The following is a 15,740-nucleotide window of genomic DNA, read 5'->3' as shown; positions in this document are numbered from 1 at the left end:
CTCAAGAAGTTTCCTCCCTAGCTTCAGACCGAGTTTTGACGTTCAGCTTCTGTACAAAGTATTCTCAAGAGAACTAGAATACAAATAAATTAGTTTTGGACTCATGCTTTAAACCAGATTAGGTGGAGATCTGAGATTTTGTATGAATTAGCAGTCTTCGCTGCTGTCAAATTCAGACAGCATATTACTAACTTTTACCTCCCCTCTCTACTCTAACTCTAACACTTAACTCTAACACTTTTTTTCTTCTCCCAGCACACGTAGTGGAAAAGCCATGGGGACACTGATAATATAAACATTAGCACAATAAAACTGCATTACTGTTAATCAGTCTGAGTATGAAAAGGTGAAAGTCCTTACAAGTCTGGAGCCAGGCAGTAGTCTTGCCCAGTTTTAATCATGATTCATATTTGTTTGTAATTATATAGATTATCAGCACATTATGTTTTTTGCAATAGCAAAACAGAACCCCGGGGCATTCTGTCTTTTGAAGCTTTTAAAATAAAAATTTCACAAACTCTCAAGAAGTTGGCAGCAAACAAAAGAGAAGCACAAAGACAGAAGACAGATTTCACTCACAGTTGCTGTTACCTTTCCAAATCAAACCAAATAAAATAAAATCAGCTGGGATCATCACCTTGTGCATCCACTCCACAACTGCACTGAGGGGTTAACTATGTTTTCAGATTGTTCCTGTCTCTGGGCTCTTGCAGACAAGAATTCAGCTCAGGAACAGAGAAGCTGCCTGGGACTATATTGTTATATTTTCATAAAGTGCCCTTCATCCTCTGTTCTCCCTAAAACCTGCTTTGTGTTAGCATTTTCAAAAAGGAAGAATTATAGCTACAATAAAATTATAACTATGAGGTCTTCCATGTAGTTACAGAACTTTCTCGATGTTTCTTGCAGTAGTTCAAAAGCTAAATTCAGGTGGAAAAATTACACCTTTTTTACCTAGAACTTCACTTCCTTGAGAAAAAGAATTCATGCACAATTCACCTAATGCCATTAGAGAGGAACAGAAACTAAAACAGCAAAATATGGCAAAATGTCTCCATACACCTGACATTGTTAATTTATAAAGAAAAGGAAAAAAAAAAAAAAAAAAAAAAAAAGAGATAAGCCTGTAGGTTCCTTCTTTCATCATCTGAACTCGCTGTATCAAACAGCCTCATAAAGACAACCTGGAACTGAACAACCCACCATACTACTTAGCTTAGCTGTTACTCAGCAAGTTATATTCTGAAGAAGATTTGGAAAAGAGAATTGATTCCTTAGTTCACAATCACCCTAGTTTACTAATACTAATTGAATTGCTAAATTCTATGAAGCAGGAAACAATCTGTGATTCTGAGGGACCCCCAAAGTAACACAGAATAAAAAAGCAATGTGATAATGGCTGTATTTTCAGAATGACTGACAACCCACCAGCAACTGGGTATTCAATTTCAGTGAAAAATCAGGTTAGAAGCATTTTGAACATTCCCTAGTGGTAGCAACTCTTAGTATTTCTTTAATAGAATAAATCTTGTTAAACTTTCATGAACTTTGATAAGAAACTGTCTGTTCTGACACTACAAAAAACACACAAATGATAGCTTGCAGATTTAGCTTCCTCTCTGTAGATACTTATGAGAATCTCTGCCTTCTCTCATTACACCAGTGGCACACAGCTCACAACTTCTGCCTCTCCATGAAATGAGGATGAGGCCATAGGGATGAGAGGCTGCCACACTTCCGGTGTAGTGATAGCTTGTTTCAGAATCCTGAGCTGCTTTGCAGAAATGCTGACTTTTATTTTCCTTTTACTTCATCTCAAGGGATCTGTTCTCAAGAGCTTGAGTCCACTGCACAACAGTATCTACAACTGATATTCTCCTACAGTTTTAAGTACTAACGACCAGGGAACTGTTTTCTGAACAATGTAGTTAAAAGTTTCGATGCTGCCTGACTCTGACTTCCTTTGAGCATCATCCTCACTTTTGGTTAGATCACATGTGACACCTTTATGCTTCTTCTCTGCAGAGCCCCATAGCTATCCTCACATAGGCCGTTAGAGGAGAAGGCCTATTCAAGCTTCTCAGACATTTTTGAGCATTCGTGTGTGTGTTTATATAGAGGTTCTGTCTGGTTCCTCTTTTACCTCTGCAACTTTTCACGGCCTTCTATCTTGAAATGCTTGCAGTTTATTCTGTAATCTGCTTTATTACTTGTGCCTCCAACCCCCCTAGTTGGTATCTAGGATACTAAATACATGCGAAACAGTAACCCCAAATAAGCTGCTGATGAGGGAAATCAGGGACCTAGTATAAGCAACCAATGGAGAGAGTGAAGAAGAAAAACAGCTGTTCCTGCAGGAAGGACCAGAGTAGTTTCTGAGACACACAGACTGGGCACAGCAGCCTCTGACGCATACCAGTGGCTTGGTGCAAAGCTGAAGAAAATATCATTCCCCAGTTTCCAAGAACAAGCATTGTGCTCTAGAGAGTTCAATCATCACAATATTTAGCACTGTTCTTGGAGCTATATACCTCTTCTAACAACAAGGAAGCTTTGAGTAACCCACCCACCACGGATCTGCTAGCTTACCTCTAGCCAAACTAGGGTTCTACCTAAGCCCTCACGCTCTTAGCTAAATGGCAGGGAAAGCCCTTTGTTTCAGCTTCAGAGAGGGTAAGTTTAGTACAGCACAGCTAACCTAGTCCTACAGAAGGAAACATGAGCCGAAGTTCTCAGTTCTCATTGGATTTGAAGTATTCCCAGAGAAGGTGACTACCCTGAACTCTGTAGTTATTATCTAGCCTATATTCTTCCTGCAGCCCTGGCTGTTGCCTTCCATCGTTAATATTATCAACAATGCTCACGCATGCCCTGCATAAACATTCACAGAAACAGGGAAGGGCAGAGAAATGCTACCTACAGATCACAGACACACGTAACAATAACAGTACCCAGAGGAGATGGAGAGAATGTTTTGCAGAGGTTAAAATTACAGGGTGGTAACCGTGACTGTGCTCTTAAAACTGTGAAAAAGAAGGCAGAATTCAGTACACAAACACCTTCTTGTGCGCAAACCAATTTGGTCAATATATTGAGAGCTCTATTTTTACATTTACTTGTAAATTTATGTGTAACCTTGCTTTATATACTGTACTAAAAACTCAACGCAAACTATACAGTAGACCAGAAGTTTTGCCTCAACTATACATGTACATGTGTTGACATAATTTTATTTATTTTGATAATCCCATTATATTCCATTCCTACACTGTCATGTTCCAATGAGCTGTAAGGTTCTTTTTTTTATTGACTACGGCTATTCACCCTATAAAATTTCTGGTAGGATAACTGGAGGTTTTGGCAAGTGGTAAAGCGTGGGAGGCAGTTTGGAACTGTACGATAAGTGCATTAGCTGAATGTTTCTGCTAGAGGATCAGCAATAAAATCACTGACATTAATAAAGGAAATGTCATCTTTAAGTTTCATAGCTAAATATCCAAGAGATTAATTAGGTAGTTCACCCCATGCAAACTTTTCTTTCAGCCTGTGAAAACACAGAGATCACTGCATTAGTGATACTCAAGTCATGTTTTCAGGGTTTTCACAGCAAAATAAAAGGTGATAAACATAATTTTTAAAAGCATTCTAGATGATAATTTGTTCATATATTCCATCACAGCACCATTACAAATTACTGCGAACCATAGGTAACATGGGTTCATCAAGACTACGTTCTACTTGGTCATAGGTTTGCGTCAATGAAAAATTGATTGGGTCCTCATTTATTGAGACCTTAACAGCAGATAAACCTGTTTTAATTAGCCACTAGGGAATGATGAAGATTTGATTCTATAAGTCTCAGTGATTTTCCTTTGGGAGCTTTCACCTCTACTGATTGACTTCACTATGCAACTGATTCACAAGTTTCAACTATGTCTTTCTGAACTAAGGGGCTTTTCTGCAAGACCGAAGAAAAATGTAAAGAATGTCCTGGCCCTTTATCACAGGCCAAGCTTAAACAACAGAGCATCTTTGAGCCAAAGCCTAAAGCAAAGGGGAGCCATTTTAGCCAAGTTTTTTTTTTTTCCCAGCCATATTTTTAGGGATCTTCCTCTTCCAACTTTATGAAATTCAGCCTTTGCTCCCTCTGTTTAGTCTTTTTAATCCCAGGAGGAATAAATTCCCTGCACAGCTGAACCCAGACTGTTACCTAGGAACCACTACATGCAGGGTAGGCAGCTGCGTTTCTTCTTCTTGCTGAGAAAATTTTTTTCCTGCCAGTTCTTGAGAAAGATGAAAGCATCTCAGCATGCCCACCCCCACTTTCCTGGTCTTTGGCATTGGCACTCACCTGTAGAATTTGTCCCTGGCTCACAGGATGCAGCACTGTGAAGGCTGTTCTGGAATCCATTCAGTTGCCTTTCAGCGGAGGTCACCCTAACAGGTAAAACCATCAAATTAGACAGAGATGAGAAAGGATATACCAAGGAAGAATAAGTGTCTCAAACAAAAATTTGAGAATTCTCCTACTTTACACGATCTCACTGGGATTATAGCTATGAAGCTGTGTCTGAACATGGTATAAAAAAAGGCAGTGACAGCAACCGACTCCAAAAAGGCAGAGCAAGAGAGATGGACACTCAAGCCACCAGCAAGACTTTGAAGTGCCTAACACACTTAATTGTCCTAAACCCTTGGAAGCTGATTCTGGAGGATAAGGAGATAGTAAGTGGTATTGGACTCAACTAGTAATGCTGTAGTAACCTTATTGCAGTGATTTGAAGTAAAATGATTAAGGAACCTTAGAACAGAAATGCACATGCTGGCAAAACCACTTTGCATTCAGAAGTTAAGTCTTTGCATCTCGTCTCAGCAGAGACAGCTCATTTAGGCAAGATTTCTCACTTGTCTTGGAAACTGAGACCCACAGAAATGCATTTAAAGTCCAGTAGTCCAGTGCCAGTCCTCAAGCAGATAAATGCAAGAGGAATTGCATAAAGTATCTCAGCGCTTGAGTTACAGTAAAGCTATATTCTGCAGAGTACAACTGCAGAACTTCATAACAGTTAAAGATTCATTACCAAACTGAGACTGTGCCCTCCTACATAAAAAAATGTGTCTACTCACAAGGCAAGGTCAAGCTATACAGCTGCAATGATCTATTCTATCCTTAAAATCTATGCAATTGATCCACCTATTCCTGGCTCTTCCTTTCCTCCTTTATCCCTCCCTTGCTTTTCTTCCATCCTGCCCAGCTCTATTCTGATCACTCCAGACTTCTGCGTGTACACTCCTGTCTCTCTGCCAGAGTCCTTCTCCTTCACTTACTCAGCTCTGCAGTGTTACACAGTTACTGTGAGCTCTTCCCCAGAAGAGCACTGGAATCTCCAATCCCCATGTGATGCCCTGATGACTAACAGACCCAGGTACACGTGTGCAGTTTCTATAGTTTTGTCTGAAACCTTTTGCTTTCAGATTTCAAAGTTAGCAAACTGCCACTAATCCAGGTACTCCTGGCAGCTAAAAGGCCAGTGAGGGACTCCTGTATTTTATCTCAGCTGGATTTTAGTGAACTAAATGAGTCCATACAGGAAGGGAGAGGGATGTAGATATGATATATGCAAAACACAATCCCTTACTTCAGTCAGCCATAACTTGAAATGCTATTGTCAAATGAGGTGCCTGTTTCTGTATTTACTGTCCCTTGGAGAGAGTTTTGGATCTGTAATTATTGTTTCTTTTGCTGCTGGTACTGCACAGTCCTTCTAGGAGTTGAGAATACAGATGGATCTTTATGCTTTTTACATAGAGATTCCATGCTCATAATTAGCTTGTCTGCTTTGTTAACCTAGCAGAACTGACAGCCTAATTCAGCTTACCCTTCTGTAGGTAGATTGCAAGACTAGTGGTTGAAAATGTCATCAAGAACGCCAGCAAGTACAACAACAACAAAAAACAACAAATCAGGGAACAGTGACACTCCTACCTTAAAGTGCAGTTTATGTTTAGAGAATCTCTTCCTCTCTACAGATTCGCTCTTTTTTTCTGCCTACCCACAGTGTACCTTGAATCTTGCAGTTTCAACTGTCACCTCCACGCAGCTCGTTCTCAAATCTGCCTCTGGGTCGCTGATCTCCCACCACGCTATGCTCACCCCTCAAGTTCTCTCTGCTGTCCTCGTGGAAGCTCCAGTGCCAGAACATACTCACTGCCTAAACTGAGTTAATCCCTTTCCACTTTATTCCTCCTTGGGTTGGCTGAAACCCTACTGCCTTTCTCAGTTTTCTGCTTTTAATGTCTGTGTTGTTTTTGCTTCTACTTCTCCAATGCAATCCATTGTTACGTTCTCCATTTCTTCTTCAGTACTAACAAAAACACTGTCCTCTCCACATAAATATCTGTCATTGCCCTTTTCTATCTATTATATAGCCAATGCCTCCTTGAAACTTATACTGACTTCCTTCTTTTAGGCAGTAAACCAGTCCTAAGCTTCCCAGCCTGGGACTGCAAATTTGGAGGATGCTCTTGTTCCACATGTGACAAAGAAATACTTTGACTAAATTTTGAACAGCTTTGTTTTAACAACCTATTCCTGGGATTCTATGAATGCATCTAACAGTCCGGGGGGACAAAACTGACACTAACAAATTCACATCACAAAAAGCCCACGTTTGACAAGAGGACAGCAACAGATGTGAAGACCCAGAGCCAGGGAGGCTTGTTGCTCTTTGTTGCTCTTGGACAGGGTGCCTCCACATATGTATCTGTGTGTATGATCTGAGGCTAGCCAAGGGCTAAGAGCTACAGGCCTAGTGAGCCCAGCTGTGTCAGGGGCGTTAAATCAAGGCATGTCTCTCAGATGCACTGCTTTTGCTGCCAAAAATGTCTAAGGGTCAGGCAGCCTGATTAACCCAGATGCTCAGGAGCTAAAAAAAACAAGCGTGCCGCAGTACAGCAGCAGCAAAAAAGTGAAAGGGGTTCCAGTAACAGTTACATGCTTGCTCTCCTGCTGCCTGTCCTCTTTTCAGTGGGCACTCAGTCTGTATGTGTGACATACCTAGTTCATTTAAGACACTTCACACATGCCTATGAATAAGCACACATGGGCAAGACAGGATACAAACCAGAACCACAGCATTTTACAGGGCTCGCTCTGTGGCCATCACTCTACTTTTGGCACATTTGCCAGGCTTGGTCAGCCTGTCCTAGCTGGCTACTGCCAATTGCAGTCAGGACTCCACCTTGCTGTGGGATGGATTTCCTGAACCCTGGAGAAATCTATCACCTCTACTGTATTTCTGTACTAGTTACAATATAGCAGAATTTTGGCTCTTCTGCTGCTGGCACCATGCAAAGCAAACATACAAAAGAAGAACAAGGTAGAAAGATTTTGTGCTGTGGTATTGGGACTTGAAGGGAATATTTGTTTCAAAAGGCTTCCTGAATAGAGCTGCTGGGAATGACATTTACAGAGAAGTTCAGTACAAGAAATTATGCCATGTTGATCAACATCCCCAATAGTTTGTGATGTTCCAGTCTATTGCTGGTAAACTTGGTGATCTCCTGGGGCTCGCCCTCTCCCTGATAACATCTTTAATTATATGCTCCTTAACTCTACCTGGCATTTCCTCTCTTTATACTTTTATATATTTTTTCTTTATATATTTTTCTGAGATCTTTTCTTTGACTGATAGTTCTGTTCAAGGCCTTGCTCTACTTGATGCTGTCATAGTTAGAGAGCGGGTTTCTGAAAACTTACTATAGGAATGATAGTGCAGAAATCTCTATTTATTGTGATTTAATCATTCCTAAAAGCAGAAAGATTTTCTGTCTACCACCTGTACCAGTTCAGTCTGGGTTCTGACAGTTGAGCTAATATATTTTTCTACTTTCCATGCTGCCACCTGTAACATGAAGATTCAGTACACCAAATGCTGCTTCCAGGGACATCTGCTTCATTTCACCGCGTACGAATATTGTATCTGCAATCTCTGTCTTAAAACATTGCTCTCAGCTATCAGCAGGTCTCTTCGTGGTTCACAGACCTGCCAATAGCAGTGGCAACATGAACAGTGGAAAGGATGCAGTCTGACTCTTGGAAAGAAAGAAGAGCTTGTTGAGTTAGCTGTTCAAAACTTTCTACTTGTGATATAAGCATATTTAATCAAAATTATGGAGCCCCATGAGGCTACATTTCAGAGTAGAGCTACATATTAAACTATTTCTACCAGTTAGTCTTTTTCCACACCTTAGTATGGGCCTCGGTTTTCCACTCTGTTAGCTTAAGCAAGGAGTCTGCTTTGGACACAATCCATTATAAAGTCAACCTACCACCTTTTACAAGTTAAGAGACTAAGAAAACAAGAGAGGCCAGGAACCAAAAAGACAAGAGACTGAATTGTCTGGCTGTTCTATTAATTTTTTTATTTTATGTTTTAACCAGGGAAGTCTCCAAGTTACTAGATAGTTTTTGAATTAGTCAGTAACGTTCATCTTTAGTATCTCATTCTGTTTGTAGTTGCGTTTTCTACTTCTTATTCTTTTCTTCCTCTTCTGGAAGCCACGTGTGCTGGCTGGGAGAGGATTGATAAAGCATGCAAGGAAGAGATAGGTCAAAGAGACAAAGTTGATTTTAATTTGTCTTCACAGTCCAGTCTCTGCAGAAATTCTACAAACAACTTTAAAAAGATGATCTTTATTAAGATGCTAAACAAAAGCCAGGTGGTGCAAGAGCAGACAGAGAAATAAGGTCTGGCTTACTGAAATATATGAAAATGAAAAAAAAAAAAAAAAAAAGACACAAGAGCTTTAACAACAGAATGGGATTAGTTTCAGTTAGTCTTGTGGAAATAACATATAGCACTGAGATCTTAGCACTGAAATAACATATAGCACTGAGGAAAGAGATCAGGAAAACAGCCAACAAGTATTAGAGGGCGAGAATGGGTAGCAAATTAAAAATGCCCTGACAGAGAAATGAAGCAGCCAAAAAGTCAGGATTAGATTAGATGTTACGGAGAGGGATATTTGCCATGTCGTAACCTAAGGATATAGTTGTCCCACACTGGAAAAGTACAGCTCTGGGTGCCATAATGCAAGCACCCTGACAAACTGAAGAAAATACAGTAAATTCAAAACAATTAAGGACTTGGCAGGTCGAACTACTATCTGAAGTTAACAAAACCTCAACAAGTCTAAGCAACATTAGGAAACTCCAAGTAGCAGAAGGATATTCAAAAGATGGAAAATATTTACAAGGGAAAGTGTTTAGGGAAGGAGGAACAAGGTACAACAGGATGAAACAAAGGAAAAATTCAGATTGCACATCAGGAGAAACTTTCTGGTAATAAGGTTGCCTAGATTCTTAAATAGTCTTCTATAGCACATGGTGGGGTTTGTGCCATTGGAGTCTTTTGAAAGCAGACTACACACAGTGTCCGAGAATACTTTTGTACAGAATAACCAAGGACTGTGAAGAACAGGCTGGAGCATGCAAGACATCTTTTTCTTCTCTAATCTATATTCTTTTGACACAGAGGCTTCTCTCCATTCACTCTCCTCTGTTGACTCCTCTCTGGTCTTTTCCTGACAACAATGAATAGATTAAATTAGACTGAGACATAGCAGTTTTTAACGACCAGCTCTCACTATGCTGGAAATATAGCTGGGCACTGCTGTTTTCCATGTAAGTGAAAAAATGTTACTGCAAGATCCCATGAATGGCAAGAATGGGTTTGGAGCCTCATGCTGGAGACTGAAAGGCAACTTGGAAAGTATTTCCGGAGTGGCTCCTTGCAGCCTTCAATACTTGGATTAGTTTTCTGAAATTCTGAAGGAATCTTTTGCTTTTTTTCCCCCTTCTGTGCATTTTTGGTGCTGAACTTTTTCCGGTTTTCCCACACTCCTGCCTGTCACAGAGCAGAAACCACAAAAATGCAGCAAAGTAAAGTCTGTCCAAGGAGCTGCAATTTCATCTCACAAGGATAAACATTTCCTCTGCCAAGAAGTGAGCACAGCACACCGGCATCTTCAAATACACATCCCTGCTGCCCAGCAGAGAAACCCACTGACATAGCCTATCACCTGCACTAACATAAGCTACCCAACATAAAAGAAATCAGATAGTAAGCCCACCAGCATATACCTGCCAGACCTGATGCTCACATCTGCATTTGCTGAGTTGATAGTCTACTAGCAACTTGTTTTCTTTTTAAATAGTTTTAGGGGATTAATTCAGTGTGCTATCTCTTAAGATAGCAAGAGTACAGGCAGGAAATACACAAGCTTCCCCAAAGCAGTTCTGCCCAAGCTCCTTAAATATGCCTTGCAGTTCCAGATTTGATCCACACACACTGAGTGCCCTAGCATATTCATAAGCTGTCTTTCATCAGTAATCTTTTAATATATAAAATTTCTCTTTTTGAACAGGAAGCAAACACAGAATCAGGAAACCTCACAGGAACCTGTTCTGAAAGCTTTACAATTCTTGTGGCTGTAGAGTAAGTATAAGGGAGGAAGCCATGAATGCAATTTTTGCCCTTCAGTATTCAAGGATGAAACAAGTCTGAGGATATATGAGGAAAAACCCAATGAAGGATTTAGTCTAAAACAGTTCTATCATTTAAGACGAGATAAACAGAGAGCTGAGGAAGCTACCAAAAAAGGTAAAGCATAAGAAAACCCAGAAGTCTTGCTCACATTCTCTCATAATGCACAAGAGAAGACACACCAAGAAATGGAAAGGAAGGAAACTTACAAGCAGTAAGCAGCATTTCATGGCAACTTGTGTTTGTTTGTTTTTAAAGATAACATATGCCAAATGCATCTACCTTAGAATGGAAAGTACTATGTAACTAAAAGCTTAGTAAAAGTTAAAAGAAGGACTTCTACAGATAATGAGGAAAGCTATCATTACACTAGGCACGATATAAACACTTTAAATGAAATAAACACTTGTGCTTGAAGGCATTAAGTCAATCATTGTGTTAAATTTATAGGGAAACTTGGCTGAAGGGTAGATGAACTTGTTAAGGATATTGAGAGGTTTGGGGTGGGTTTTTTTGGCAGCCTCTTCTGACCCACCAGATTCTAGCCCCCACCAAAGATTAAGCATGGAGGGAGTGACTCAAGTACCTAAACATATATGTCTATTCCATACTTGGTACTCTCAAGTTATTTGAGACATCTGCATGGGACTAGCAGAAACAACATGATCTACAGAAGACTTGTGCTCATCTGGAGCAGCAGCTGGAGGTCAGGTGGAATAGCCCTGGGCATCTAAAATGTCACTAGCAATCTGTATTTAGGTAACTGAATCCCACCCTGTATCAAATACTTCTCTGATTCAATCTGGCAGTTCCTATGTCCTTATGTTTGTATGATGTTACAGTCTTACCTACCTTACCATTGTGAAACATGGAACTGCAACATAGCGCACACCTATTTCAGTACACACAGCTCAGGTTACTCTGAGATTTATCTTGGACAGCATAGCCAAGAAGATCTACGTCAGAGTCACATGTAGACAGGTTCTTCTCTGATATTCCTTCTCGGGGGAGCCAGAGCCAACTCCCTGTTGTGGATGGGAAGAGATAAAACTTACTTGGAAATCCTCTGGGCTGCAGCCTTTCTGACCACTGCCTGCCTGTGGTTTGCTGGAGGCTTTGGAACCAGCTGAGAAGGTGTACTCTGCAACGGCATCACTTTGTGCAAACTGGCTGCCTTCTGGATACTAGAAGTGGCACTTGATGTCTTGCGGGCATCAGAGCTAGCTGGCATAGATATATGGCTGGTGCTGGATTGTGAGTAGTTGGCAAAGAGAGCCTGGTTAAAAAAAAAAAAAAAAAAGAAAAAATACCATAGTAATTGATGTTTACCTCTCTGAATATTGCTGAGTGTGCAGATGGAGGCAGGTGACATTTTTGTGAGGGATATCTGCCTTGTGAAGGCAACTCCAGGGCTCCTGGGACAGTCCCATGCATAGAAAGAAGAGTTAAGTGGTCAAGTCAGTGAAGTAGGTTTTAGAGCTGAATTTTACACCCTTAGAAGCTGGGACTAACTTCTAGGAAGGCAAACAAGCTCATTACTGCCACAGAATGATACTATTCTGGATTGAAAACCAAGAGGTCCTATCCTCAATCTAATCTTGCAGCAGGCTCCCATCCACAAAGAAGTAAATCTTTAAGTGCTTCAACTGACTTTCTGCATTTCTCTTGCTAAATTATTCTTTGTGTGGGAGGTGGGATTGAGACACAGTTCCAGGAAAGAAAAAGGTTATGGGGAAGATGTTACAATGCCAGTTCTTCACTCTAACCCTGTAGGTGCTGGAATAACAGAAAGGCTCTAGGGTACCTTCTCTGAAAAAGGGACTTTAGGTCAGCAGCTGACAAAAAGGAAACCCCCAGTAATACCAGGGAACAGAAAATATTTCTATTCCTATAGCAGGTGGGAGAGTAAGTATGTTGGAGATTTGTTACAGGGAACAAAAGAATCTGCATGTTATGAGACAGTGGAGAACTGAGCAGTGGACCAGCAAAACAGGGAGTAGGGAATGGTTCCCTACGGGAGCTCTGCAAACCGCTCAGCTCTTCAGAAAGGAGCAACCTGCTGGGAGTTCTGCATTGTCTTTCCTCGAAATCAGTCAGATTCCCAGGGCAAAGAGGCAATACCATAACCACGTAGTTTGGCAGCTAGAGGTCAGTGATAGGAGATGAGGGGAATAGCTGAGCGCTTGCCAGTCACCTCAGCGTGACCCTGGGAGCAGTGCCCTTTGCTGCATTTGTCCTCAGTTTCTTCTCTGGTGAAAAACACACAGAGCCACAGTGAGTGGGCTCCAGGCTCCAGAGAAAACCACAGTCTGAGGGCTGGCTGAGTCTCAGCACACAGACAGGAAAAGCCCCTCTCCCCCGCAATTCTCTGGCAAATGGCAGGGCAGTGGTGTGTGGGAAGGCGTTTCTGACAGGCAGAGCTCTAGGGAGAAAAGGAAGTGCAGGAGCCAAAACAGGCCTGTTTCCTAACTAGAGCTTACTGACAAGATGCCCTTGAGCTCCCAATCCTTCTTAACCTCTCCCTTCCCTGAAGTTCTACCTTGATTGCAGCTTTCAGATTTTGAGTAAGTAGCTGGTACAAGTGTAGAAGTCTGGAAAATAGCAGTCACACCCCACCTCCCCTCAGCAAAACAAACTAAAATGGAACTTGGTTTAGTCTCTTCCCTCTGAGTCTGACACATCATGGGGTTGGGATGGAGACCACCAAATCACTGCACCCCCTTCTTATTCAGGGTGACATTTCATTGTGCTCTGTTTGATATTATGCATATTTCCTGTAAGTTCCTTTTGTTATTAAAATCACTAAGATCCTGGAGTCCACAAAGCATACAGTCTTAACCCCTTCCCTGTGTTAACATGCATTGGCAAAGAGGTCCATGACTCTGAAGAAACAACAAGCATGGATGCTCTAACAACGTCTGATCAGCAAAAGCTGGGCTGAGACCTGCCTAAAGAAAGGTCATGGGTGTTTTTCTTGGGGGTAACAGTCTTCCAAAAAGGCCTTTGTTTCCATGCTGTGCTGAGATTTTGGCTGCTTTCCAGGCAAGGATGGGGAGACTGGAAGCTGACACAGACCATGGCTTCTGGATTCAGCTACAAAGCACACTGCCCTGCTGTGAACCCCATGGGGACAGGACAGGAAACCAGGAGAAGCTACTGTGCAAATAAAGAGGGCAGCTGGGAGAACAGAGCCTGACCACAAAAAGGAAGGGTTGGGAAGAGATTTTAGCAAATCCAAAAAGTAGGAGACAGACCTCATCACTCAGGATTCTGAAGGCTCAGGGTCTAAGGAGAGCAGAAGCCTAGACAAACCCTGACAGAGGTAGTCTTGAAGCAGGTAGCACCCTACAACTATTGCTGCTGCAAGTAAAAAACTTTGAACAATGTTACCAGGCTGGCAGATTTAACTCAATGTCGAGGAGTTAATTCTCTTGCATAATTCTCTGGGGAGGCAGGACAGCATTAACCCGATCTTGCACGTGAAGAATGTTAGCACTGACAGAGAAAGTAATTTACCTGAAGCCATAGACTGAAGCAATATGAAAAGCTAGGTTGAGAGCTCAGAGAAGATCCTGACTCCCAATCCCATATTTGCTTCATTAGGTCATCCCTTTCCTTGCTTCCACATCTACACATGAACACCATACACAAAGTGTTATCCATGCAAAAATAATAGTTTTTAATTAGAAAATCTCAACACGTACAGCTTATCAGTAAGGACAATGCACATCTAAGTGTATTAGACAGTAGCAGCTGAGCTTAGGCTGCTCATGATTAAAACGAGGGAGGTACTGTTGTACTTTGAAGAAAAGCAGATATATTAATGATCTTCAAAAACAGAAAGAATGTTCCTGGCACTTACTATCCCTGTATCTAACACCCATCCCTCGCACAGTAACAGAACAAATGTTGCAAGCAAAAACATGTTCATTCTGTGACCAGAGGAGGTAATGAAGCTCATTTCCTGTGAATCTATCTTGGGGCTGAATCTTACAGTACCTAATATAAAGCATGCCCCAAATTATGCCTCCATTCATGGGTTTGGGGCATTCTTGTGTTGATTTTCTGCTGTCTAATTAGGATCGGCCTCATGCTGCAGCCTTTGCCTCAATGGGAACAGTAGCCGAATCCCCTTTCCAGATATATAGCTCTTTATTTTTGTGAAATTTATATGAAACATAGCTTTGATATTTCTATCCCATAGTCATTCAGTTTAAATTGATCAGCAAATCTGAAAACAATGAGAGACTCAGCAGCGTATGTGAACTGACAGACAGATGCACATACACATGTATTGCATAAGGATCTGTGCAGCTAGTTCCAAGTCTCTAGGTGCTGGAAACTGAGATGTTTACAAGCAATAAACAATGATGAGGATTTAAATTAAAAAAAAAGAAAAAACCCCACAAACCCAAGAAAATAAACCCCACCATTTTTAGACAAGCAACTGCAATTGCAAAAATACAGAGAATTAAAAGGCTTGGAAGACCATTGGAGTCATGTAAATTGTTTGGCAGAGATTATTTTGAACACACACGAATGCAATCAGTTAGAATAGTTTGGATGCAACAATCAGTTGAGTTGAAAATTCACAAAGTGGAGATAAAGAACAGGTTCAAAATGTACTATTAACTGTCATAGTGTTAAACTGCAGTAAAAGGAGCATTTTGGGGTCATCAAGAAATTTAAAGAAGAGCAAATTCATGGTATGCACAGATTGTCCTGTAGCATGTGTTCCTTGGTAAATTCTTCAGAACAAGACTAAAATATATTAAAGTAAGGTGACGATGCCTTGTCTTTTGTCCCCCTCTTGTACAGGGAGCTCTCTATGGCAAGGATTGGGCCATATCATTGTACTGGAAAGATACTTAATACGTCTGGGCATTACCATAATTCTAATAATAGTGACAGGATCAGAAACATGGGGACAAAATTTCAGCTGGTATAAATCATCACAAACTACTGCTTTCAGAACAGTTGTTCTGCTTTACTTAGACTGAGACTTTGACTCATCAGTATCACAAGACTTAAACAGGAAAAATGGCAGTTAGCTAATTTAGTGGGAAAACAATCTGAGGGAGAAAGCTGCAAAACAAGAATGAACAAGAGATTGAAGGGGAAGAGAGACTGCAAATCTGACAGCAGTCCAATACATAATAGTTTAGAAACCAGTTTAATGTTATTTAAGGCTGC

The 15,740-nt window shown here is 41.0% G+C and overlaps 1 protein-coding gene across 1 annotated transcript in view; it reads right to left on the bottom strand.

Annotated features, from left to right (window-relative positions):
• Nucleotides 1–15,740, bottom strand: part of TTLL5 (tubulin tyrosine ligase like 5) — a gene marked incomplete at its 5' end in the record, with an annotated part of 134,973 nt that overhangs the window by 6,843 nt on the left and 112,390 nt on the right. Inside the window, 2 exons of the mRNA XM_082485216.1 lie at nt 4,352–4,437; nt 11,603–11,823. Coding sequence (XP_082341342.1) covers nt 4,352–4,437; nt 11,603–11,823 — 307 coding nt within the window. The remainder of the gene's footprint in view (nt 1–4,351; nt 4,438–11,602; nt 11,824–15,740) is intronic.

Source organism: Vanellus vanellus, assembly GCF_965231255.1.
Source record: "Vanellus vanellus genome assembly, chromosome: 6".
In the NCBI taxonomy this organism is placed as follows: Eukaryota; Metazoa; Chordata; class Aves; order Charadriiformes; family Charadriidae; genus Vanellus; species Vanellus vanellus.
The sequence above is the reverse complement of the archived record's forward strand: the minus strand, read 5'-3'. Positions and strand labels throughout refer to the sequence as shown.